This window comes from Rhinichthys klamathensis, unplaced genomic scaffold (genome assembly GCF_029890125.1).
Source record: "Rhinichthys klamathensis goyatoka isolate OS25496 unplaced genomic scaffold, OSU_Roscu_1.1 h1tg000036l_1, whole genome shotgun sequence".
NCBI lineage: Eukaryota > Metazoa > Chordata > Actinopteri > Cypriniformes > Leuciscidae > Rhinichthys > Rhinichthys klamathensis.
The window spans coordinates 7569308-7596457 of record NW_026606584.1 but is presented as its reverse complement, the minus strand read 5'-3'; the positions used below and the strand labels follow the sequence as shown (position 1 = coordinate 7596457).

Sequence of the window (27150 nt, the reverse complement as noted above, 5' to 3'; positions counted from 1 at the left end):
TTAAATATATATTATATGCTTGCACAATAATTTGTAGTCAATCACTTAAAAATATACAAACAAAACAAAATAAATAATGTTGCTTCAGGCCAACATAATCTTTCTAATCTTTCTCTCTAGTGATCATCAACGTGAATAAAGTGACATCTGGTGGCAGATTAGTGAAGTCTTCGAATTTATTGTTTAACTTCAATTTTTGAAATGTTCTTGCTTATTGAAATTATCGTATTTAAATAAAGTGAATAAGGTTAAATAAGCTAAAATATAAATATGGACATTTTGCATCATAGTGCTAGTAAAATAAACTTAAAATACACACATATTCAATGCATACATTCACTGTTTTTATATAAATCTGCACAAAACTTCCCTGGCAAGAAAGAGTCTAAGATCTAACGCTAAGGAAGAAAATAAAATCTGTGGTACCAACTTCAGATAGTGCTTGAGTCCTTAACGAGAACAAATGCAGTGAATATTGTTAACTGACCAAAGCGTGACCAGTATACATTACTCAGTTTCAGTACAAACATAATTTATTTACTTAAATCAAATTTCTAAACAATCACTTGTTGTAAGAAGCGCTTGAAACGTTTCACAATCGTTTTTCTTTATCAATCTGAATGAATTACTGCAGTAAAATGTTCCCTTCTAAACATGGCAGTGATCTCCTCCCATGAGTAATACTGTGTTTCTCCGAGGTGTGTCCGAGCAGCTCCAGCGTCTGTGCGCGATGGTTCCGCACGACGTGGCAACTTCAAATATTCCTAATATGGAAGTGAGTGCAGAAAGCTCGGGCGCCTGTCAAAGCTGTGTGTGCAAACATACTGTAAGTCCAGCTTTGATTTATTTCGCATTTACCGTTATTTTATCTGTATAGAAAAATAAAAACATGTTTTATGTTTAAGCGCATTTTAGTGCTTTTTACACAGATATATGGCTTCAGTGATGTATTTAGAGGAAACATAAATAAAAAGTGGACGTCCAGCTGTTGCATAGAGCTGACAACAGCTGTTTAGAATAGCCACAAAGAGATACATTAGAAATAAGGTGTATTTTGACTCCCTTAATTTCCCTTTTAGGGGTTGAAGGGCAAAGACAGATTTTGAGAGTAAGGCAGGTCCATGAGTCATCTTTGTGTTGTGCTTTGAAATGATGTGGCATGTGCACTTTGAAACTGTGACAGGACACAGTACACATTCAACTGCGAAAGTCTATATGGAGAACATCTCAAAAAGAAACCTGTGAGTTATTTGAAATTCGATTTTAAGATAAATGTTTCTGCAATACTATTGTCAGTTGTTAAATGATTATATATATATATATATAAAAAAAAACTTTAATCTTACAGTACGTTCCTTTTTATGTGCATGACAACTACAGTGAAGTTTTAGGAACCCACTTTATATGGTCTTTAACGGCTATTAACATTTAAACCAATAATTTGATATAATGCACTTATTGCGTAAATACATGTTTTTACATTGTAGGCTACTTATATATTAAAAAGACCTCCATGCACCCGTAATTAATTACTGTAATAACATAGTTACACTGTTGACTCTTCCATTACACCTTAACCCAGACTTAAAACTAACCACTAAACCCGTCCCGTCCTTAACCTCTACCTGTATTCCACCGCCATAGCAGCAAAAGTGTTTTGCAGTAGAACATGAACTCAATTAGTACATTGTACGAAACAAACAATATTTTGCCTTAAGACAGCTTTAATGGAACCCTACCCTGGTAAAATACAAAATGTAATACGCTTTGTTCTGATTTCATACTCATGTTTTTAGGTATATCATAAGTTACCACTAAAACACTTACAGAATTGAAAACAAAGGTTGTTTTTGATTTACTGCTCCCTTCCTGATAAGCAGCCTCTGTATCTATGCTCACTGATAGCATTTGACTTAATGTGTAAACAGCAGACAAAATCCTCCTCTCTTCTCACTAATAACTGACATTTGTCTTTGCAAGTGCAGTTTTCTTTAGGTTTATCCGGCACTGCGTCGTGTGATGGAGCCCAGAGGTCAAGGCTGGCATATGCCAGGCCATCAGTACCAGTCTAGTGAGAGAGACGACCACTACAGATCCTCCCAGCAAACACCGTATTACTACCCACCAACAGACCCAAGAGGGAGAGAAAGGCAGTGGCCGCACGTGGATCCTCGGTATGGAAGCTACATGGCCAGTCCTCCTCCTAAACCAGAGTATATTCCTGGATATAGCAGCAGTTATGCATCAAACCAACCATTGCACTTCAGACCTCATTCCAGGTAACAGTAAGATTATCAATCATGCAGCAAAATCAATTTTTATTTTATTTAGTAAACATGAATGTCCTTAAAACAAAATGAATATACTTGAGAAGCAAGACTTGTTTTTATTAACTGTCACCTGCCCGTATACGGGCAACCTAAATTTACTTCACTATATTACTATTAAATCCTAATCTATTCATGTCAAACTATATATCGTTGGAAAGGTCTAAGACTCCTTAATAGATATTTTAGCGCTGTTTTTTTCTTACAAATTATGTATGAACAGTAATATAGGAATTTATGACAAGAGTGCACCTCAAAAAATCGACGTCATTACAGGAGTTTGAATTTCTGACCTTTGTCACAAAAAGTTGACGCACACACTTTTAATAATTGAAACTTTGATTTTTAATGCTAAAAGTTCATAATAAAACATAATCTAGTATTTGTCAATAAAAAAAGATAAAATTATACTCTAAAAAGTATAATATATATATATATATATATATATATATATATATACTTTTTTATTATTATTATATCACATATTTTAGTAGTTATCATAAATTAGGTATCATTTGAAAGCTTACGAACTCAGAATTCATCCTGTGAAAACCGTTTTGAAATTGGACGTTGCGTTACCATAGAAACGGTTTTTTTTTTATTAGGCCCCTCCCCTTTTGGGCATCATCTTTCATAATTTATTATCAAAAATGTTCTAATCTTGACAAAACACATATTGTCAGAAAGGTCTGAGTCTCAAGGTTCCATATTTAGTGACAGAAGTGATATTTGGATAGAAATTTATTAATTTGTTATGGGAGAATGCATACAATTAAATTCAATGGAATGCAATGGCACCTGGTGGGTATTTTTGGTATTACGCCTAAACAAAATCTCATGGGAACTTCAATGTTTGTGATACCAACTTCAAATTTGGAACACAACTTGGTTAGATATATGGCTTTGACTTTCTGTCATTTTAAGGCTGAAACCTATATTAATTTATATATATTTTTAATAAAAGAAAAATATATATTTTATCATATTTTTATAACAATAAACTTAAACTTCAATAACTTTTAAATAATTTAATTCTATTAATTTATTCCACTTCAGCAATAATCTGCCAAGAGTCTTCTTTTAAAAGAGACCAACTGTAAGTCTTTAGTACAAAGGCTTCATGAATTACAACCGTTTAAGTTTGGGTAGTGCATTTTCATGTCAACGCTCAAAAAGGGGGGTGACAGCTAAAGGGTTAAGTTTATTTTCTTTACCCAGTTGGCTAATCATTTTATTGGCATAAGCCTCAATGCATTTTGTTAGATTTTAAGCTCGTTTCACAGATTCATAAATAAGACTAAGGTAATTGTGAGATTGTAAGTATACAGTAAGAGAAAAGAAACATTGTATGATATGAAGTTGCACTTATTCATAATTTTGCAGATAGGGTTAGAAAAATAAATGTGTCTTAATAATGAATAATAATTTATGTAATTTTGCTTCTCAGTTAAATTTCTTATGTACATTTATCTTGTTTTAAGAATGTTGCCGTTGAGATGTTTTTACCTGAAATCAAGACAAAAATACATTCCAGAATTTTATTTTTTCATTACCTCTTATTTTGAATATACACCACCATTCAAAGGTTTGTAGTCAGTACAATTTAAAAAAAAAAAACTCGTATTGAGCAAGGACGCATTAAATTTATTAAAAGTGACCGTACATTTTTTTACAGTGAGAAAAAAAAAACGATTTTAAACAAATCCTGTTCTTCTGAACTTTCTCTCATCAAAGAATCCTGAAAAAATATACAGTATCCTGGTTTGCACAAAATATATTTAATATTAAGGAATAGTTTGCTTAAAAATGAACATTTTCAGATAATGTACTCACTTTCAAGGCCATCCAAGAAGATGCATATGACTTTCTTTCCTCAGCCAAAGAGAAATGAAGGTTTTGGAGAAAAAAGTTCCTGTATTTTTCTCCATCTAATGCAAGTGAATGGTGCCCAACATAGGTATATAGTTTTTAACAACAAATGCTCACCTTGGTCCAACTCTGCTAACCTTGGGAAGGCCATGCGTGACGTAGCTGGCAAGAGGAGTTTACATCCAGAATACACACATGAAGAATAAACTGAAACAAATACTAATAAATAGCAATGACCATTTGTTTTGGTCAGTGCTGCTTCTCCACACTTGTAAACTATTCTTGCCGCCTATGTCATGCATGACCTTCCCAATGTCCATACATCATGTGCATATGTCAGTATATCATTTATTTTATTTTCTGAAAATTATTGATCGTTTTGCTTGAGAATACCCTTATTCGTTGGCTGGGGTTGTGTGTGGAGCCCTTTGAAGTTGCCTAAAAATGGATTTTGGTTTGGACCATCAAAAATCATCTAGGTTTGGCACCATTCACTTGCATTAGATAGAGAAGAATTCTGGAATGTTTTCCTCTAACACCTTCATTTCTCTTTGGCTGAAGAAAGAAAGTCATATACAACTTGGATGGCCTTGTGGTGAGTAAATTTAGGATGAACTATTCCTTTAAGCAGCACAACTCTTCAACATTGATAAAGAAATGGAAATTAAAATAGAAAACAGTTATTTTAAACTTTAATAATATTTCACAGTGTTATTTTATTTTTACTGTATGTATGAATATTACAAAAAAAAAAAATTACTGACCCAATTTTTAAAACGGCATTAAACATTAACATATTGAAAGACCCGGCCGGCACCTTGTTATAATTTGTCCCTGAATGAGCGCAGGTCTAAAATCCCAGGTCTAATTGCTAATATCTGTTCAGGCAGGAATATGACTACCCCACTTCCAGCTACTGGCCTTACAGAGAAGACTACGGGTATTATGATTATCATGGTTATCACAGACCACAGTACAGCTCCCCAGGTACATACTATTCAATCAGAGGCCCTCAGTTTTTAATTATCTGCAAAATTCAATCTAATGTTCACCTCATTGGTGTTTTGTAGATGGTGCTGGCTGGAGCCAGACAGACGGTTGGAGAACAGAGGGCTACCAGGGCAGCGGACTGCAGCAGGAGTCTTCAAGAGCTTCATACATAGATCAGCAGGGGTCTGTTGACTTTGTCATGCCTGAAACGTTTTTTCAGTGATTTTGTAAAAAACGCAAAAATATTTTAAGTGATTTGACACATTTTATTTAACAGCTATAGCCTTAGAACAGACACCCAATATGGTGTCTCAGAGAGACAGCACAGAGACAGTATGGAAAATGGAGATGGAACTGGAGAGGTTTGTTTCCAGAAATTACTTTTCATAAGACTTTAGTATAAAATCTTTAGTTGTACCTTTAGGGGTACAACAGGTTGTCACTGGGGCAGTAACCTTAAGGGACATCTTTGTACCTTATGTACCCCTAAAATGTGCATATTAGTGGCCCTAAACTTCTCAATGGTAGTGTATGATGGTCCTCAGGCTATTTTATTTTTTCTTTAGGTGTATGATAGTGGAGCTCTTGCCAGCTCTAAAGCATCAGGCCTGTCCTCGAGCAGCTATGAGCTCAGCCAGTACATCAATGGAGCTGAACAGAGTGAACCAGATCTCATATCTCACACAGGTTTGTCAGAACCATAGTCTTCCTTTAATGCTTAATGTTGCACAGCAAATGTGTGATTAAGTTTCCTTTATACAGCAGTTAGTTCTAATCCTTGAATCTGATTGGTCACTGGACACTGTTATTTATTTGGTAATTTGATTTAGATGCTGTACCCATGGAGGTAGTCCCACTAAAGTTCTGCATCCCTCATGTGGCAGTGAGTTTTGGCCCTGCAGGTCAGCTGGTATGGGTCAGTCCAGCCCTTGCCTCTGAGGGTGAGCCTGCTCAAGTGGAGCTCCACAGCTTGGAGGTTAGAAAGACACGGTACAAACATCTTTTAAGTTATTATATGAAATACAGGATTATGGTGGAATAAACATGTTCTTTAATGATTTCAGGTAATTCTCTGTGACACACAAGAACAGCAAAATATGAGAGACTATCCTGGACCACTGGCTAGGTATATTTCAAAATATCCCTCTCACAATAATACTTGAACCTTGTGAGAGGGATATTTTGATTTATTTGATTTTTTATTCTAAACTGTTTTAATTATTCTTATTTGTTTTGATTATTTTAATTTCTTCTATGTAAGTGCAATATAAAATATATAAATATAGTTTTTTTTTTTTCTCAAAAGATTCTGTTAGGTCATCATTAAACAAAATTATGTATTAACCTTCTTTGCTAGAGGTCATGTTTAAAGACCCTCACTGATTCCTATAGAGTGCAACAATGCCTGTCCATGACCCGGCCTTGGTTCGAAAAGTTTTTTCCCCATTAATTGTTCCCATAGGGATGTTAAAGTGCCCTATTATGCTATTTTAAAGGTTCATAATTTTGTTTTGGAGGTCTCCTACAATAGGTTTACATGCATCAAAGATAAAAAAAAACAACACTTTAATTTTCTCATAATATACATTGTAGCGATCAAGGATTCACCCTCTCTAAACCCCTCATTTTCCTAATTTTGCCTCTTCTTTTGCCTACTCTACTCTGAATGGTCAGATGGCCCAGTCAGAATTGTGAGTTTATATCTCATAATTCTTTTTCCGTATAAGTAACTTTTTACTTGTTCGAAAGCACATAACAGGGCTTAATGTCGAGCCCTGTGGAGGATAGTTAGAAGGATATATTTTGTACACTGAATGAAGGGTAAGTCTTTGAAAATCTGTCTACTTAAATAGATTGCTGCTTTTCTTCTTCTCTTGTGAAGGGAGGATTTGCATAAGGTTGATGCTATTAACTTTGCCCTGCAAATGTCAGAGGAATGTCTGAAGGATGAAAAATTAGAAGATGCCACTTCTGCTGCCCTCTTGTGGCATCTCCTAATACTGCTATGCAGACAGAATGGAGTAAGTCCAATTACTTATTACAGTACATTAATGTTACTATTACTATAAGCCACTGTATAATTCTGAAGACCATTCATTTCAGCTTTGTTTGTGAGGTTTTGTGAGGCTTTCTTTGTTTTGCACTGTTAATTTGAGTATGTGTTGGTGTTATGCAGAGAATTATGGGTTCAGATGTTGCAGAACTGCTGATGAGGGACTCCATGAGTACGTGTGGTGAGCTTGCAGATGGAGAAAGCCTCATTGACCTTAACGAAACCCCCACACCAGAAAAAGAGACCCTCAATATTGCCGACCTTCTCACTGGATACCCACCAACTGACAAAGCGGCGACAGAGCAAAACCTTCAGAATTACACAAAACTATTGCTGTCTGGCAGGAAGAAGGTTAATTTTAGTGAACAATAATTTTCTCATTTATGAATCTATTTTTATGTTAATGACCCTGTGAAAATGTTTGACCAATGCATTTTTTTTTTCTTTGTTGACATTTTCTATTAAAATGGACATTAGGTTGGGACATAAAGAAGGACTTCTTCATATTTTTTAAAAGCCAATTTCTACCTTATAAATTTTATTGGACAAAAATATTTCCATGCCACTGTGAAGATGAATAGTCAATATATATTTTTAATCCATTTTCCTGTAAGAAAAAGTCTGTACATTGTAAATGTGCACACTAAAAATTTTGCAGCCAGTAAGATTTTTTTGAAGATGTTTTTGAAAGAATTTTCTTATGCTCACCAAGGCTGCATTCATTTGATTTTTTAGTAGACGTTGCTCCAGTCTTCAGTCACATGATCCTTCAGAAATCATTCTAAAATGCTAATTTGATATTCAATAAACATTTTTATTTATTATCAAGGTTGAAAACAGCAATGCTTACTATTTTACCATGATGCATTTTTTCAGGATTCATTGGTGAAAAAAGTAAAAAAAAAAAAGTACAGCATTCATTTTAAATAGAAATGTTTCGTAACATTATAAATGTTTTAATTGTGACTTTTGATCAATTAAATATATCCATGCTCAATAAAAGTATTCCTTTCTTTAAAAAAAAAAAATCTTACTGACCCTAAACTCCTTTTTTGTGCCTTGACTTTTGTAAATATCTTTTCAGATCTCAAATGTCTGTTCTTTTCTCCCCTCACTACAGGAGGCGCTGGAGTCAGCCATGCAGAGTGGACTTTGGGGACATGCCCTATTTCTGGCCAGCAAAATGGACATCAGATCCTACAACACGGTGCTGAGCAGGTTTGTAAAATATGACTCACCCATCTACCCTTGCATTTTAGCAGTAACCACTTCACATCAATAACTGGCACAGTCAGTGATGTTTTCAAATAGAACAAATGCCCGGATAATCATGATCCCTCAATCACAGTGCAATGTCTCTATAAAATACATTTCAATTGAAATTACACATTTTACAGTCTATAAACATCCTGGTATGAGGTCTGATCAAATACATTGGCTTATCTTGATATATGCCTCATGAAGAATTAACATTAACTGATAGCTATCCATTTATTCCATAGTAAAATATGCTAAATACATTTGTCATGGTCTAATACAGTGGTTCCCAACCTTTTTTTGTCTGAGACCCCCTTTTTCCCAAGAAAATATTTTAGGGCCCCCCTTCACATTTAATGATATTATCGCTCTTTTAAGCTTGCAGCAAGGATGACAAAATATGTTGGGTTTTTTTCAAACAAATGGTATGTTTATGCACAAATAATAGCCTATAATATTGAAAATGCAATAACAAAAACATCAGGAGGCCCTTTGTAATTTAAAAACGTAAGCCTAGGAGAAGCCTATACATTGGCCCTATTTGAAATGCAAAAACAAAAATGTGGTGTGTAGGTAAAAAAAAAGAAAGAATATAGGCTATTACTAAATGACTGCTGTCTGGGGCCTCAATACTTGCATGTTATTTGTGAGGCTTTATTAATGTGAGGATTTATTTTTTACACTTTTGGCGCTATAGCGAGCGATAATAAACTACATCTCTCTGTGTACGTCTATGACGAGTCACGCAGGTACTGGGCTACTCCGCAGCGGCAGCGATCCGAACCAGTGTAAAATAGTCCCAATGTAAACACTTATTATAGGTGTACCATAGTGGTTCAGGATAAGACAAAAAAACGGATTGGAAAATGGATTCATGATGAACTCTCTCATTATATACATTTTGTACATTTTGAACAGAAAAAAGTTAAGGACTTTTATTTAATGCTCATTGCTCAAACCTTTCAAAATATGACGCGACCCCCCACAGAGCTCGCTGAGGCCCCCTTGTGGGCCGCGACCCCCCTGTTGGGAACCGATGGTCTAATATGTTTATCGCAACTGGCTCACCTTTACAGGTACTCACCCTGCACCGACTGTGAGACAGTGCTGGTCCCTCTTCCTCTCTCAAGACACCTTCCTCCATCTTGGTTGAGTTTAGGGATTCTGCGGGTTATCAAATGGGCAACCCCCCCCCCCCCCCCCTTCCTCGATGTTTCATCGATTTAAGCACATGACATCTGGGGGGGGTTGGTGGTGGGGGTTCGACGGTAGAACCATCGTCCTAGTTCCGACCCCGCTCTCCACCTTCAAACTCAAGATGTTCTTAGCCCTTCCCCATGTTGGGTCTGCCACCTCTCAATCCGTTTTATCCATATCAACCGGGATGCTAATGGCAATCCCAAGAGTCCAAGGGACCTCTAAAGCAACTGCCCTGTGAAACCCCTGCAGCCAACCTCCACTTGCAGGTTCCAAGCCTTCCATCTTTTCCTTTGGAGAATCAAAGCCTGATATTTCTTAAGATTACACTTGTGTGCCTCTTCCATCCTTTCTTCCCAGGGTACTGTCAGCTCAATAAGTACCACCTTCTCTGTACTCTTCGACCAGAGCAAAATGTCTGGTCTGAGACTAGTATGGATCATTTCTTCTGGGAATTTGAGTTGCTTCTTAAGGTCTGTCCGCATCTCCCAGTTGTTTTGCGTGGCCAGAACTCCTTTACTCCTCATCTCTGTTGCCACGCTCTCCCCAGACCTAAGGAAATCTGAATGAAACAAGGCCCCATAAAGAAGTTGTTTTAGCTTCTTTCTTGCTTGCTTCACCCCGGCAGCCAGCTTAGGTCAAATTTGGTCATGTCGCATCCGAAATTTCCCAGCTACCAAAATTGACCTGCACGAGGAGAGGACATGTTCAAGATTAGCCGGCCTTCCTCAGAGTGTGCAGTTGTGTATCTCTGCTAACCCCCATGTATGGAAGTTCGATGGAATAGGTAGGGCATTGTAAACAGAACACAACAGAAACTTAATCTAATGCTCTACCATGCTCCAGATGTCCTGCAAGGTCAGAACCCTCCCCCACACACTTTCCCACCTTATCCAGCTGCCCTTCTTATCATGGTTGCAGGCTTAACATGTCGACTTTCCTCTTCTTCCTTGCGGACCTCACTTTTCACCAAAACTTGCCCCCTCCTCAACACCAAACTTCTGGAATTTGCATTCTTGCCCAATCTGCGAGCTCAACCAAGTCCTCCAGTGTCCATCTCCCTTCGGGTACTGATCTTGTGATGGTCAAGTCATCCATAAAAGCCTTTCCATCTGTAGGATTCCATCTGCCTGTACTGCACCCTGATGTAACTTCTCGGCTGACTTGACAAGGAGGTTCATTGCTGCTGAGAACAGAATGACTGAGATTTTACACCCACTGACAATGCCCACCTCTAGCCTCTGCCAGTCAGTGGTAAAAACGCATGTTAACCTTACTGAAGTAGCACTGCAAGAGCTTTTGGAAGCGCTCTGGGACATGGTATGATTCAGTGTTAGTTCCACTAACTTGTGGAGTATCGTTTTATAGGCGTTGGTCAGATCAAGCCACAGAACTGTTAGGTCGCCTAACCCCCGAAAATAACTATTTTTGAACTGACGTGTACATATACCCATTGTCCAAGATGAAAGTGGTCAAAAAACAAACATTTTACCCTCCACATTGTGGAGTGATATGGTATGAAATTGATTGATATCTATGAAATTCTCCTCCTTAGGGATGAAACACCACTTAGAAACCAGCCAATCGTCAGCATGAAGTTCTTCCTCCATGCCTCTTTCATCAACCTCCAGAGTCATCTCCTGAGCCTTTCATAATGCTTGTACACTTTGTACGGTATACCATCTGGTCCTGGAGCTGATCTTCCTCTGGCTATCTTAAGAAAGTTGTTGATATCGTGCTAACTTGGTTTCTCTAGTCCAAAAGGGATAACTGGTTCCACCGGTTTAATGAGTTTCTTCATCTCTTTCAAGCTGTCCTCCCTTCTATTGTTACTATAAACTTGACGGAGATGTTCTTACGCCTCTTCCTTTGTTGCTTCTAACTCTCCTGATATTTTGCCACCCAGAAGAATTGACAAGTACTTGAATGGATTCCTGATGAAGCTCTCACTTAATGCGTTTCCTTAAATTGTCTCAAATTTCAGTGAATGCTGGCTTCTCTTCTGTTGCTTCACGGAAAGCCTGTTTTTGCCTCCGATGATCGCCTTTTATGTTCGCAATCTCCTTAAGGCTGTAGGTAGGTTGTGAGTAGAGATGTTCTGATACCCTTTTTCCCTTCCCGATACCGATTCAGATACCTGGACTCAGGGTATCGGCTGATACCGAGTACTGATCATAGACTGTAAAAAAAGATGGGCGACGCCCCTTCGCCCTTTTCCATCAGAGCGAACTGAAGCCGCCAGTGTCCTGATATGGCTTGACATCTTGGGACTTGAGTCTGCGTACTTGCGTTTTCGGGACCAGACATGCGCAGTCGTGAGCAGGAAGTAAAGCTGCGAAATCAAGGCCCTGCCCACACTCACGCTGAATCAATCGCAAGCACACGCCCCTGCACTTTTCTTAAGTGGCCTCTGTCTGCTCCGTTCCTCTCCAATGATGTCTGCTGATTGCAGTACCTCGTTAAAATAAGGTAAATAGAACTAAACCACATAGTCAACATTATGAAAAAAAGTCTGTTGGTGTTTCAGTGACTACTTCGCACAGAGAACCTGTCAATCATGATGTCACAGCACCGTTTTTATAGCATCAAATAACTAACTAAAAACAAACTTATTTTAAAAACAAACACTTGAAATTACATCAACGTGATCGAAACTATAGTAAATGACAGAAACTATCTTTGGAAAAAAGATATGTGAAGTGTAATTTAATTGTTTAGTTGGTCTCACGTCCCGTTGAATAACACGGGGATGCGGGGTTTATGACCCATACTAGGACCGGCCACCAGGGGGCGATCGAGACGTTTTGGCTTCACTTTTGAGGGCTTGTGCGGCACGCTTGGTACTGATCCAATCCCTGAGTGTGTATCTATACAGCTGCAATTCATACTAGCCCTGTATGAATTGATAGAATTATTTTATGGTGTGCTTCAGACTTATCCCTTAATAAAACATGAACAAATACATACAGTGAACTATTTATGAGTATTTTTATTATCTGACATACATTTCACAGCAATATATTATTTATTTTTCTTAAGTGAAAAAGAACTTAAAGGAGCTGTATGTAAGAAATTTAGTTCAATTAATCATAAAATGGCCCTGATATGTCACTAGACATTAAGAAATCATGTTCACTACAAATACTTATATCACTGACAACAGTAGTCCGGCCAGGATATTGTCATTTAAAAAGTGAAGTTGCAGCCCTCAACTGATGTTGATGTTGTCATGTTGTGTTTTGGTCTGATGCTCCACCCTCCACCTATCTACCAATCACAAAGTCAGTAGTGTTGCTGCATCCGGGTTGCCAGCTCTGCTCTAGTTACCACTTCTTGTAGCAGCCTACGTTCCTGCTGGATCCTGCAGTCTATGGCAACCTCGAGTCAGGGAGGAGGGGGAGGGGATACACCGCTCTACAGTCATTAGAAAGTGATTGCAGTACCAGTTTTGGCCACAATCTTACATACGGCTCCTTTAAAATGCAGCCACACATCTAATACTTTAAACTGAAAAAGGTATTTTATATTTACAATATAACTGTATAAAAAAGTGCAACAAATAAATCTAGGAATCTAAAAAATGATATATGAATAATATAAGAAAATAACCTCTTTATAACTTAAAGTCCAGAAACAATTTAGTTAAATACACAGCATTTCAGTTTTGACAGCGGCTGGTCATCCAGAACAATAAACTCGATAATTTTGTCGGTTATATTAATCGCTCGTTGGCTGTCTTTTGAAACCTTTCTCTTCGTTTGAATGAAGCTTCCAGAGATTGTTGATTCTGGCGCGGCTCATCCTTCTCTGCCCTTGCCAACTTCCTGTGTTGCCACAAGCAACCGCTGTTTAGAGCAGCGAAGAAGAATTGATCTCCGATTTGTAGCGTTAAGCAAAGCTAGCGTGCATAACTAGTTATTGTTTAAGAAAAGGGTATCGGATCGGTACATGGGTAGAAGTACTCGCCGATACCGATGCCAGAATTTTTATTGGTATCGGCGGCATTTCCGATACTAGTATCGGAATCGGAACAACTCTAGTTGCGAGCACTTCATCTTTGTCTGGTGTATCTTCAGATCCCTCTCGTTTTTGCATACCTTTCCACATCACAGACCCGGAATATATCGCTTGGCTCTTCCATCGCCGATTGTCTATCCTAGTTGGTCATAACCGTGGTCTTTCTTGTGGGTTGATCATCCTCCCCCGCTCTCGCCCGACCCCAGGGGTATCTTATAACTTTCCATAGCGATCAATGTTCCTTCTCATGGAGAATGTACTTCAGCCTGCCAAGCACCCCTGCTCTGGTCTTTCCTAACGTCTGTGGTCTTTCCCATCTGTCACCGTTCTTCCTAGCTGTCTTTCCTAGCTGTTACTGGGTATGCCAGAAAGAGGTATGCAAAATATCATAGAGTTTATTGCAACTGGCTCACCTTTACAGGCCATTCAACATCTTTGACCCAGTGACATCGCTATCCTCTCTTCTTCTCTCAAGACACCTTCCTCTAACTTGATTGAGCTTAGGGCTTTTGCGGGTTATCAATTGAAAGGAAATGGTAATCCCAGAAAACAGTACAGTATATGCGTTAAAGTTACACATGCGCATGAGGATACCAGCGAAAGGGTATGGTTTCAGTTCTGAGTGGGAATTGCCTGAATGATTGCTTGCACATCCCTGTAATGTTTCATCTGCTTTCAATTAATGGAGATTAATTTCACATTCATTTTTGGGCTGTTTTTTGTTAATAAGGTAGCATTTTCATTTGTTGATATGTATGTTATGAACTTCCCGAAATACGTTTGCTTGTGTGTGCATGTTGTATGCATGCTTTGTACATAGATGTCACAGGATAGCAGTAGAGATGCATCAATCGACCGGCCAGGGACTGGAATCAGCCACGTTTACGCAAGCTCGGCTTGGACCGGTGACTGGTCGGTCAGTTTCACGTCTTTTGATTCCGAACTGGTCCGTTTTGTTGCCAGCATTGCTGGCAATAACGTCACAGCCACATGTAAACATGTCGTTAGCTTGGAAGTTCTTCACTGTGAGTGAAGAAGACAACAAAGTTCCAATTTGTAATACAGGCCAAAGTAAACCGTGGGGGAACCACCATGAATACGTTCAGAGCACCAAAGTTAATTAGACACTAGTGTTGTCGAAAATATTGAAATTTTGATACGTATCGATACTGAAATATCTGAAACCATTCCAATACACCTTTTCTGTAGTATCGATACACCAATACCAGCTGTGCATTCTCGCTCTCTTCTCTCCAACGGCGAAGTGACACACACCCGCCTCCTCTCACTCACTTGTCTCAATCGCTCCGGTTGAATAGTTCTTGTATTGCGCATACTTTAGACTAATTCCCGCAGGTTTCACGCTCACACCAAAAGTGCGTACACCACTGAACTATATAAGTGGTGTGCACATAAACCCGCCTCTCAAACAGCTTGTGAGTCGCAAGTACCAAAATGAGTGGCTTACCATGCGCTTAAACGGTCAGATACACACAAAATTATGTCAAAATCTCCATCTTTGTGAGTATTCAGTTAAACACAGTCAGTTTTGGAACGTAAATATTTGTGAAAGCTAACGCATGTTGTGTAACAGTATATTGGATCTGTGCATAAACTCTTTGGGCCCTATCATACATCTGGCGCAATGTAGAGCCAGGCGCGACTCAAGTGTTTGTTGCTAGTAATTTCAGCCCGACGCAGTTATTATTTTCACGTCCTGCACCACGTTATTTAAATAGCAAATGCATTTGCGCCCATCTGTTTGCCCATGGTCTGAAAATGAATGTTCAGGCGCATTGTTGGCGGGCTGCTATTTTGAGGCAACTGAAATAGACTGCGCCAATGACTAAGAAAAACCTGGTCTAAAGTATTTTTGTTATTTAAAGGGCGCATTAGTAATATGCGCCTATAGGCGGGTGCACAACGCGCGTACACTCTGCTTATTACACACACAGGGACGCGCACAGCACACAAACATGCCAAATATTAAAAAATAAAAGAATTACAATGTAAAAGATTATTATTGTGTACATGAAGATATGGTGGAATCCGGCTTGTACCGTAGATGTTCAGCTTGCGCGCTTTAACCTCGCACACAAGCAGATCCGTTTGCCCTCTGGAGAAGCGTTCAGTCTTTCCGCTTGGAAATTTCGCCATGGCGCGAGCGCAACTGGCTTTTAAAGGGAATGGGAGATGATACTCTGATTGGTTTATTCCACATTACACCCAAAACACACCCATTACTTATTAAGAGAATAGGAACAACCCTTTTAGACCAGTGGTTCTCAACTCCAGTCCTTGGGACCCGCTGCTCTGCACATTTTGTATGTCTCTCTTATCTGACACACTCAGTTCAGTTCATAGAGTCTATCCTAACGAGCTGAGGATCTGAATCAGGTGTGTTAAATAAGGGAGACATACACAATATGCAGAGCTGGAGTTGAGAACCACTGTTTTAGACCATGCGCCAGGCAAATGCAAAAGTGGATTCAGATAGGCCCTAAGTGTACTTGCGCTTAGATCGTTAAAATATGTCCCTTTTAATTATAGCAGTCTAATATTCCTGCTGCTGTCTCTCGTGTTAATCAAAGAACAGAAAATCACTCTCTGCTCTTGACTGAATAACTTTAGTAACTTTAATTGTAAGCAATAATCTGTGTTTAATTTTTACAATGAAGACTATCCAGTGTTATTTTACATTTGATTACATTAATTGATGTAGTATTTCTTACCTGAATTTACTTCTAGATCCACCTGAAAAACATAAAGCCATGCATTTTATTTGTGCTGTTGTTTGCAATTTGTTTATTTACTTTAAGAGCAGATTTTTGTTTGGATATGCTGTTAATTTATATTTCTTAGAAAGAAAATCAGAAACGTCAAAAATCGGTATTGGCAGGTCACACTTACAAAAAAATCTGAAATCAGAATAAGCCAAGAAAATTGCAATCGGTGCATCTCTATATAGCTGACTGAATATTTATATGTTTGACAGATTTACAGGCAGTCTGGCTCCGAGTGACCCACTGCAAACGGTCTTCCAGCTGCTCTCTGGGAGAATTCCAGCGGTTTCCATGGTAATCTACATTCTGTCCTGACTTAGTTCACAGTTAATAAATGTCTTTTTCTTTTAATTATTATTATTTTTTTATTTCAATTTTAGTTATCAAGTTAAACTAAATGAAAATAAGAAATGTTCCTACTGTAGCAACTAGCTAAAATAAAGTGAGTAAACTTTTATAATATATTTAATTTTTTGTTAATATTTATTTTATTTCAAGTAACATTTTTTTAATGATTTTAGTTTCAGTTTAATAATATCACTGGCTAGATTTTTGCAAAGCAATGGAATGGATTTGAAATACACTACCATTCAAAGTTTTAGGGTCAGTAAGGTTTTTTTTTTAAAGAAATTAACACGTTAATGCAATTTATATATTTATATATAAGTATATATACAATTTCTCTTAGGATATGTTTCAGTGAAAAAATAATAGCATATGGATTTGGAATGACATGATGGTGATAGAATAATTGTTTTTAAATTTTGAATGAATTTTTCCTTTAAGCAGAAGTGCAAAACAGAAACCTCCAGTCACACCTCATGTTAAACCTTTTCTTTTCATCTAAATCATCCTCTTGACCTTCTCTTCTAAATGTTATCTTGATGTTCTCCTCTCCTCTTTGCAGTCCTGGAGTTGTGAGAAGTGGGGAGAGTGGAAACCACACTTGGCTGTTATGCTGTCCAATGAGACAGCAGACCCGATCGTACATCACAGGTCCATCATCACCATGGGTGATACCCTAGGTAATGTCCAGTCCAGTTTCTTGAAATAACCATTCTTGTATGTTCTCTCATATTTTGGCATAATATAAAATTATTCTTAAAGTAGATCTTGACTTTAAGTTTTCTTCTCAGCCTCCAGGGATATGCTGTATGCCTCTCAAATCTGCTACCTCATAGCCCAATGTCCATTTGGCTGGTACAAAAACAGTTCAGAGCGCTTGGTGCTTCTGGGCAGCAAGCAAAGGTGAAGATTCAGTGTAAATGCTAACATATCTGAATGACTGCGTTCCTGATCTGAATTGAAATGGCTTTTACATTTTAATCTTTTGATTGCAGTGTACAGTTTTCCAAGTTCTGTCACAACTCTGCCATTCGCTGTACTGAACTGTTTGAGTACTGTCAAAGGCTTGGAAATGCTGAATTTATCATTCCTGCTTTTCAGGTACAATTCACACATTATCTACAGAAGTGGTTCCCAAACTTTTTAGAGTGGCGTACCCCTTGAGGCATTTAACATCCCTCTGTGTTAACCCCTCTCTTCCACTTAGACTGCAGTCACAACTTTTCAAAATTGTACACCTTAGGGACAAAATTTTACACCTTAGGTTGATTTTTAGGGCCATTTTTTTCCTTTATAAAGGTTTTTTAAAGGTTTATAAATTTGACTTAAAAATAAAGTTATCTGGATAACTGTCATACCATAGGTCACTCTTTTACACAGTCTGATTACATTACTGTTTCACATTTATATGTTGATGTACAATGGTTCAGTGGGTGATTATGTAATTTACATATTGCATATTGTGTTGTGCTCTGTGTAGGTGTATAAATTCCTGTATGCATGCCGGTTGCTGGAATGTGGTCTGTTTTCTCAAGCCTTCCACTACTGTGAAGTGGTGGCAAAAGCTCTGCTCAGGATAGAGGAACCCCATTTAGTGCTGCTTGGAGAGCTTATTAAAGTAACACACCTGTACATACAGTACTAAAAACTAATCCTGTAGTTTTTTGTTCATTTTGTGTATGCATCGAAATGTGTGTGCCTGTTTTGTGATCTGTCTGTTTGCTAACACAGATGGTGGACAGACTGAAGTTCTCTGAGGCACAGCTCAGTGATACAGGTGTCAGTCAGCCTTTTCTGGATCCTGACTGGCTGGTGCAGATTCGCTGCAGACACCAGACCATGCTGGTAAACCCAATGTCTGTACACTATATATATGATAGTCGTTAGTCCACTGTAAGATTTTCAGGGTTGTCTATGGGAAGACCAAATGGAACTCAATGTACAGACCACACTGTCATTTTACCTTTGCATAACCTATTGCGTTACTGACTGTTATTGACCTAGTATTGACATCTGTCTCGGGTAATACGGTCACAAGTTGTCAGCAAAAACAGATAGAAGTTTACACCTATTTTTAAAGCGTCTCCTGTGACCACTTGTTATTGGATTTCAAAGAGACCACGATTTTGTGACCATATACAGTACATTAGTAAGTATTACTGCATGTTGATAACATGCAAAACAGCTCCCAAATGTACTTTTCCCAAATAAATGCATTTTAATCTCATTATATATACCGGTACTAAAAATGTATATCACAAAAATAGTATATATACATAGTATGTATACAATAGTATGTATATGAAACTGAGAAAACATTAAAAATGTAATATACATATATTAATATAATTTTATGTAAAATATAACCGTATCAACTGAATTTCACATATATACTGTATGTGTATTCCTTACATGTTTTGTGAGTTGGTCTTCCACAGTTGTCCAGGGCACATTAGGACACATTTGTATTTATACTGCAAAGGTTATGTGGTGTCAACTGTTTATGTTTACCTCTGAACTTGGATTGAGTGACAATGTTTTGGACCCTGATCACAGCCGTATTTAGAGCTAACCCTCTGATCATTTGATATTAATGTAATACTGGGTATAAATAGGGCCTCAGACATTTTGTAGAACTGGCACTTTCCTTAATGATCCATATGATGACCTTTCCACTGGTTCCACCGTCAGTGACCTATTTATTTGCTTATAGGTGGGGGACTACTGTAGTGAGACATACCAGTCACCAGTCGAGGAGACTACTTGGACTCATGAGGACAGCAACAAGTGTTCAGGTTAAAAACAAATACCAGAGATTTTTGAGTATGTGACCATGATGTTGCCCTTTGAGCCACTAGGTCACAATAAAACTACTTAGTGTTTCCTGTAATTTCAGTTTGTCAGTATGCTGCAAAAAATTCATGTGTTTTGTCTCTTGGCTTCTCTGTAGATTTTTTAGAAGGTTCCCAGACAGAGGCAGTTAACCATGCAAGCACTGAAAATGAACCCTCAAACCCATCTCAATACATGATTCCACACACTGATGGCCGGTTTCAGGAGTCTTACTCACCAGCGTGCCTTTCTTCTGAAGAACAGGCTCCTAGGACTGTTGCCCCTGTGCCACTGTACCCGACCCAGCAACCGGTGACACTGCCCCCAGTCTTCCCTATGGAAATGTTTGGGCCTCCACCAGTTTCAATAGACCAAAGCCACACTAATCTTGATAGCAGCAGTAAACATGATACCTTTCACAGTCACACTGCTGCTTACACTTCGCCTCCAAAAAGCTACAGTAATACAGGTTAAGATTACTATGGAATCAGTATGATATGGTTTTGGGGCTGTTTACACGACACCGTTTTCAACTAAAAACAGAAAAACTTTGTATGCCTTTTGCCCATTTATTTACACGACAACGGCGTTTTGGGGGCCTGGAAATGCAAACTTTTGAAAACGTGTTTTAAAGTTTTTTTAAACTATACCATTATCGTCTCCATGTAAACTACAAATACGTAAATTTGTGAAAACAGTGACGTCATGCATGTGTGTATTGTTTCTTTACATTGTGACATCGCCAACTACTGGCCTGACATGCATAATAAATAGTTTTTAGTCATTTTGGTGGATCCGTTTGAACAGGAATCGTTTTGATAACGTTGTCGCCTGTATGCGAAAAACACAAAGGAAAAACATTGTTGTCGTGTAAATGTACCCTTATATACCATTCTTCAATGATCTCTTGAAACGTATGTATATGTACACTACCATTCAAAAGTTTTTTACTTTATTACATTGATCAAAATTGACAGTAAAGACATTTATAATGTTTCAAAATATTTCTGTCATATAAATGCTGTTATTATTAACTTTCTATTATCGTAGAATCCAGAAAAAATATATAACGGTTTCCACAAAAATATTAGGCAGCACAACTGTTTTCAACATTGATAATAATAAGGAATGTTTCTTGAGTTTCAAATAATCATATAAAATATTATTTGAATTTATAAACAGTTATTTTAATTTGTAATAATACTTCAAAATATTACTGTTTTTACTGTATGCTTGATCAAATAAATCCCAAACTTTTGAACAGTTGTGAACATATTTGAAATACTGATTTATGATATTTATTTTCTTAATGTTTTTTTTCTTTTTTTCTTTTCTTAGGTGGTGACTTTTCTGCTGATGCAATAATGGTGAGAAAATGAAATACAAATAGATCCATTTCAGTTCCTTTTTTTATTTGAAAGACTGATCAACCTTGGGGAAGTTGTCTCTGCGTGTGAAATCGAGATTGGAGGAAGTATTTTAACACACAAAAAATTACACACATCACCTCTATGCAGTTTAATTGTAAATATGTGTGTATGTGTGTTTCATATGTTGGTCTGTAATTGTCAATGTTTTATTTACAATTCAAGCAGGGTGCTGCTGAAAACAACGCTGTAGTTGAGAGTGTTAATCAGTCTGGGACAAATCCAAGTGAGGACAACAATAGAGAGGCCAACACACTATCAGCTACGGTATATATTACATCAAATGTTTACACGATTCCCTCTTTACTTTTTGAGCTTGTATGTATTTATTATTATTATTATTATTGTATGTGTTTCATTTTTGAACAGAGCTCCAAGCCTGGATGGTTCAGTGGCTGGTTCAAGTCCAAGCCTAAAGAACAAATCCCAGACCCCAATCCTACCACAAGGGTAGACACCTTTACGTTTCCCATAAAGTGATTGTAAAATAACAGTCTTGGATAGTTTATGATAAAAGAGATCTAAATCAGAACAAAGTGAGAACTGTTTTTTATGACATGTTCATCCTTATTGTATAAAATTATTCACTGTTGAGCATGTGGTGGAAAAGAGGGGTAACTGTTACCTCGTTTCCACCAAAAAAGAACTGGTTCAGAACTGGTGCTGGTTCAAAGTTGGTTCAACTTGCGAACCTTCTCAGAACCTGTTTGTTTTTCCACTGACTAGAGTTACGTCACTGTGTACGTCGCCATACGTCTTAGCTTTCCCATTCCCGTCGTGTTGTTGGTCACAATAGCCCCGCCCCCCAGCCAACGATGTAAGCATGACGTGGTAAACGAACGGTTCTAGTCCAGCAAGAGTTGGTGCCGCTTTGGAACCAATTTTCCTGGCCGAGAACCGGTTCTTTGGCTGTCGAAACACAAAGAACTAGTTCGCGAGTAGGCACCGGCTCCTAACCGGCTCTCAAAATGTTTTGGTGGAAAAGGGGTATGTGAAACCCTCTGCGTCATGGCAACCTTAAACTGCCATATTCCTTAGTTAGTATTTCAATCATTGGAATAATTCAAGCAATTCAACAATTTGTTAAAGTTCATTTTATCTTGTATGAAATCAGTATCCGGAACTTCCGGGAGACTTGGGATGTCTGTGATAGCAACGTTAATTCATGTTAGCAAAATGTTAGATCATGTTAGCAACATATAACTAACATGCTATTCATGCTAGCAATGTGTCAAAAACATGCTAGCAACTTGTTAAAACATGTTAGCAAAATGTTAAATCATGTGAGCAACATGCTAGCAGTGTGTTAAATCATGTTTCCAAATTGTTAAAACATGTTAGCAAACATGATAACAACCATCTAAATCATGTAAAAAAATGATAATCATGTTAACAACATGTTAAACATGCTAGGAATGTGTTAATTTGTGCTAGTAACATGTTAAAACATGGCAACATGTTAGATCATGTTAACAACACGTTAGCAAAATGCTAATCATGCTAGCAAAATGCTAATCATGTTAACAAAATGGTAAAACATGCTAGCAAAATGTTAAAATATGCTAGTTCATGTTAGCAATATGTTAAACATGTTAGCCTACATGTAATTCATGTTAGCATTGAGCTAAAATATGTTAGAAACATTAATTTATGCTAACAATGTGTTAAACACTAACAACATGTTAATCAGTCTAGCAACATGTTAACAACATGCTAAAACATGCTTACAGCATGCTAATTCATCTTAGCAATGTCTTAAAATATGCTTACAAACATGTTATCATTATCAAAATGTAAAATAATGCTAGACCCATGCTACGACATTCTAACAACATGCTAAGAAGAATATAAAACTTTCAAACTTTCAGACAAGGCTTTGTCAAGCCAACATAAAAGTTTGTCCCAACGAACTTTACTTTCTAGTTACATTTATCATAGTGACTTAAACCTGATAAAAAGCTCCTTTCCAATGGCCCTTAAAAGCATTTGCACAGTGACAGTGTTAAGCTTTGTTTTCATTTCCTTGTTTGCAGTCAAGTAACTAAATTTTGGTCTTTCCTGTAAGGAGTCATCAGCCAACTTTCCTTTCCCTTCTCCTCCTCCACCCATTGCCAAGGCTTCACAGGCTCAATTCAGTGGGTTCAATCCCTCTTCTAGGAGTGCTGGTGAGTGAATAACATCTGTAGATCTGCCTGGTTTTGACATCACTGACTCAGCAACTGAGCTTTGAGACTGTTGTACATTGAACGAGCAGAATCAAAATGTCCTAAATCACTGCAATTGTTCTGTTTGACAGTCATTTATAAGTTATTAGTTAATGATGAACTGATCATTTACAAAACATAACTATATATCCATAAATGATTAATATGTGATGTTAACATTTTATGAATGTTTTAATTCAGTTATAATTAATTTATACGTTTTTTGTTAATGATTACTAATCATTTACAAAACATGACTATACATTCATACATGAATAATATGTGATATGCTAACATTTTATGATTGTTTTAATTCAGGTATAATTAATTTATACTTTTTTAGTTAATGATTAACTAATCATGTACAAAACATGATTATACATTCATAAATTATTAAGTGGTATGCTAACAATTTACTAATCTCTTGTAAGTTAACTTAAGAAAATTGTAAATCATGAAATAATCAAACAGATCATTAGTAGATGGTTAATAAGTTATTAGTTGATATATTATTAATCACTTATAAATCACTGAAATAATTGTCAGAATTGTTTTGTATCATTATCTCAATACAATGGTTAATCATGAACTGATGATGAAGAAACCATTAATAAATAATCAGTATACTGTTTATAGATGTATGGTGAAGTTGTAATCTGGTCTTCAAAAGCACAAACACGCACGCATACATTGCAGAACAAACTACTAACGGTTCAACACCTGTTAAAATTTATGTGTAAACGCATTAATACATAATTTGCAAAGCTTTCTGCATCCACTAATCTAGTGTAAACTATTTATGATTTGTAAATTTGTTGCATATAATTTGTAGATCTCTCTTACCTGTTACAAATGATGTGTATAAGTATTCAAGTCATTTACTACACTTTATGCATCCCCTGATCTAAAGTGTAAACTACTCTATTTGTAGATCTTCTTTATAAATTATGAACAAACTGCAATTTATACATGTATAACTTATTTGCCATATGCAAAGCTTCTGGTATACCTTTCAGTTACACATCTATACAAATCCCTTATTTGATATTTAAATGATAAGTATAGTTGACTGTTATATAGAATAGATCATTATCTTTGAGCCCCTAACTAACCTCTATACTAAACGTAACCACTTTTCAGCCACTTCACAAAAATAAAAACGTAATATAGCTTAATTTATAGTGACAATTATCTTAGTTACAATATACTATTGTGTGGATCATTTTAAACTCCCTACTTCACCCTATAACCCTAAAGATAATCATTTTGACAATATACAGAATATAACAGGCAGATAAATGTACAGTCACAGTAATTCATTTAAAATATGACAAAAGGCAGTATAAAGAATAGACAAGCTACATTACCAGTGCTCTGACAGCAAAACAGAATTAACAGAATTAAAGCTGTTAGTCGCTGCAAACATTCCCCTGATCCGCATGTCCATCCTCCAAAGAGTCGCTCTGCATCTCACTCGAACCATTACTTTGTAGTTTGAACTGCAATGTAAGTGCTGACTGGTGAAGGTATAGACAGCTGTCTTCTCTGACACACATGGAGTCTTTAAACCCTGTGCATCTGCATGTGAGCTTCAGTGGAAGGTAAAACTGGTTCTGAGGTTCACATTATCGCTAGATCCACACAGAACACAAGTCAGTGCTGAGGAGTGAAAGGATTTAACGTAACCCACTGGAGGCCCCTGACTGCGAGTTATTTATAAATGTTTATCCACTTGAAAACAAATACATTACTCTTCTTAAAAATTCTGCTTTTGCATACCTGCATGTTAGTGCTTTTGAACACAGACCAGATTACAACTTCACGATACATCAATAAACTATTTACTGATCATTTTATAAATGGTCTGTTCATCATTAGTTCAAGATTAACCATTGTTTATTGAGATAAAAAAAAACTATTTTGACAGTTATTTCAGTGATTTAAACGTGATTAATAATATATCAACTAATGACATGTTACACATCTACTAATGATATGATTATATCATGATTTACATTTTTTTAAGATAACTTACAACTCATTTGTAAATCGTTTAAAAATGTATTAATCATTTATGAATGTAGTTGTGTTTTGTAAATAATTAGTTAAATATCAGTTACATAATTAGTCTTTCTCAGCACAGCTTTTGGCAGAATAAACAGGTTGAAAATAAATTAGTAAACACATTTTTTTATATATATATAATTAAAATATTGTTATTCATTAAAATGTATAAAGCATATATTTTTCCATTTTATTAACTTAATATATAACGTAGTCAATACAGTTAGAAAATAAGTGAATTTTTCTGTCTGGAAAAGTAAAGATTTAGTTCTGTCAAATCAGTCACATCTAACATAAAAGTTGTGTATATATATATATATATTATAGTGTGTGTGTGTGTGTGTGTGTGTGTGTGTGTGTAAATATACACATACACGCATATTTTTATTTTTTATGCATACAGTAAATGGGTGTGCACACACACACACATATATATATATATACTCAGATATATTGTATAAACAAAAACTTTTATGTTAGATGCGATTCGTTGACATCAGATTTGACAGCACTATAAAGATTTAAAAAATACATTTTAAAAATTAAAGTTTACCAAAAGATGTGTAAATTTGATGGCCAATAGGTGCTATTATCTGGAATATATGTGTATTATTCATGTTTGACCAACATATCTGCAGTATTTTGTACAAAATAAGTTTTCAAAGTTTTCAAAGAGCAAACAAGAGCTTTAACAAGTCTAATAGGAAGTTTGTCTCTTCGTTACAGGACAAAACATTTCTGGACCCGTGAATCAGAATCAAGGGTACATGTCACAGGTAAAAATCCTGATAAATGTACATATATACACCATAGCTGTCATGAAAATATTCAGATTCTATTGTTTTGTTCATAGGGTCCATAATGAAGGTCTACACTGAAGAATAATCATCAGCTGTGGAACTCAAGGATGCACTTTTGGGTTCCAGCCCACTGAGTCCAGTGATTACATGACTAAGGGATCTCTCAGCCAAACCCATGCAGTTCCTCTGGAGAGGGTCAGAGGAGCGTCTGTGTCTTCATATACAGTAACATCTGTGGTTACAGAAATACATTGAGGACATAGGGTTCTTGAAATAATCTGTAAAGGGTCTGGTGTCCTTTCGTCTTTGAATGAAGCCGTTGAACAGCTGAAGCACAGCTCCCTATGCTGACTCTTGGGATTTGTGTTATTCCCCGTGGGGCCGGGAACATGATGGAATGGGTGCTGAGCAAAGGTGCTGTGACCCATGGAAACATGAACTTAAACTGTCACCACAGCTGGCAATGTCAGTAAATTGTGTAACACATAACACCGCCCCCAATTTCCCACCTCCGTACATGCAAAATTATTTGAATCATTTAAGTGGCTTTTCACAATTCATATGTTTGGGATAGAGAGCCGGACACTAGTGAAGATGTGGGAAATGTTGTAAATTGGAAAGTGAACAGGTGGTCCCATTGGGCCACAGCCTTGATTTATCCCAGATGGAGATATATTGATGTTTTAAGTTGTTTACTCAATATCTCTTCCAAAACTGTATTCAAAATTGTTGTAAAACTTTCTAATAAAAATCAATTGTATTTGTATACGTCAATGCATTTTTATTAATGACTAAAATATACTTAGTCATATAAATTACAACTAAAAGTATGGAAATATGAGCCAACATCTCTTGTTGCAAAGCAGGACAGTGGAATTTGACAAGATGAATACCATCTTCTTTTACCATGAGTGCGCAGGTCTGGCAGCAAAGCGACAAATGTTACCAGAAGTGGCACTCGGGGAATTAGGTCTCGAGTCCTCAA

At 36.9% G+C, this 27150-nt stretch overlaps 1 protein-coding gene across 2 annotated transcripts; it reads left to right on the top strand.

The window, feature by feature from the left end:
• Window positions 1–1052: 1052 nt before the first annotated feature.
• sec16b (SEC16 homolog B, endoplasmic reticulum export factor) lies at window positions 1053–26931 on the top strand. 2 transcript variants are annotated; one of them, XM_056246224.1, is made up of 25 exons: window positions 1053–1241; window positions 1981–2279; window positions 5083–5183; window positions 5267–5369; window positions 5464–5548; window positions 5753–5873; window positions 6017–6162; window positions 6251–6312; window positions 7069–7207; window positions 7363–7590; window positions 8360–8457; window positions 16706–16787; window positions 17401–17518; window positions 17630–17741; window positions 17834–17939; window positions 18319–18456; window positions 18570–18683; window positions 19552–19633; window positions 19789–20139; window positions 21009–21037; window positions 21266–21364; window positions 21467–21547; window positions 23163–23262; window positions 26092–26141; window positions 26219–26931. In XM_056246224.1, exons 2-25 carry the CDS (start codon window positions 2020–2022, stop codon window positions 26225–26227), a joined length of 2814 nt encoding a protein of 937 aa, XP_056102199.1. In that variant the 5' UTR covers window positions 1053–1241; window positions 1981–2019; the 3' UTR covers window positions 26228–26931. The 2 variants fall into 2 exon arrangements, with proteins under 2 accessions (XP_056102199.1, XP_056102198.1); XM_056246223.1 differs by having other exon boundaries at window positions 1054–1241; window positions 1986–2279.
• Window positions 26932–27150: the final 219 nt, after the last annotated feature.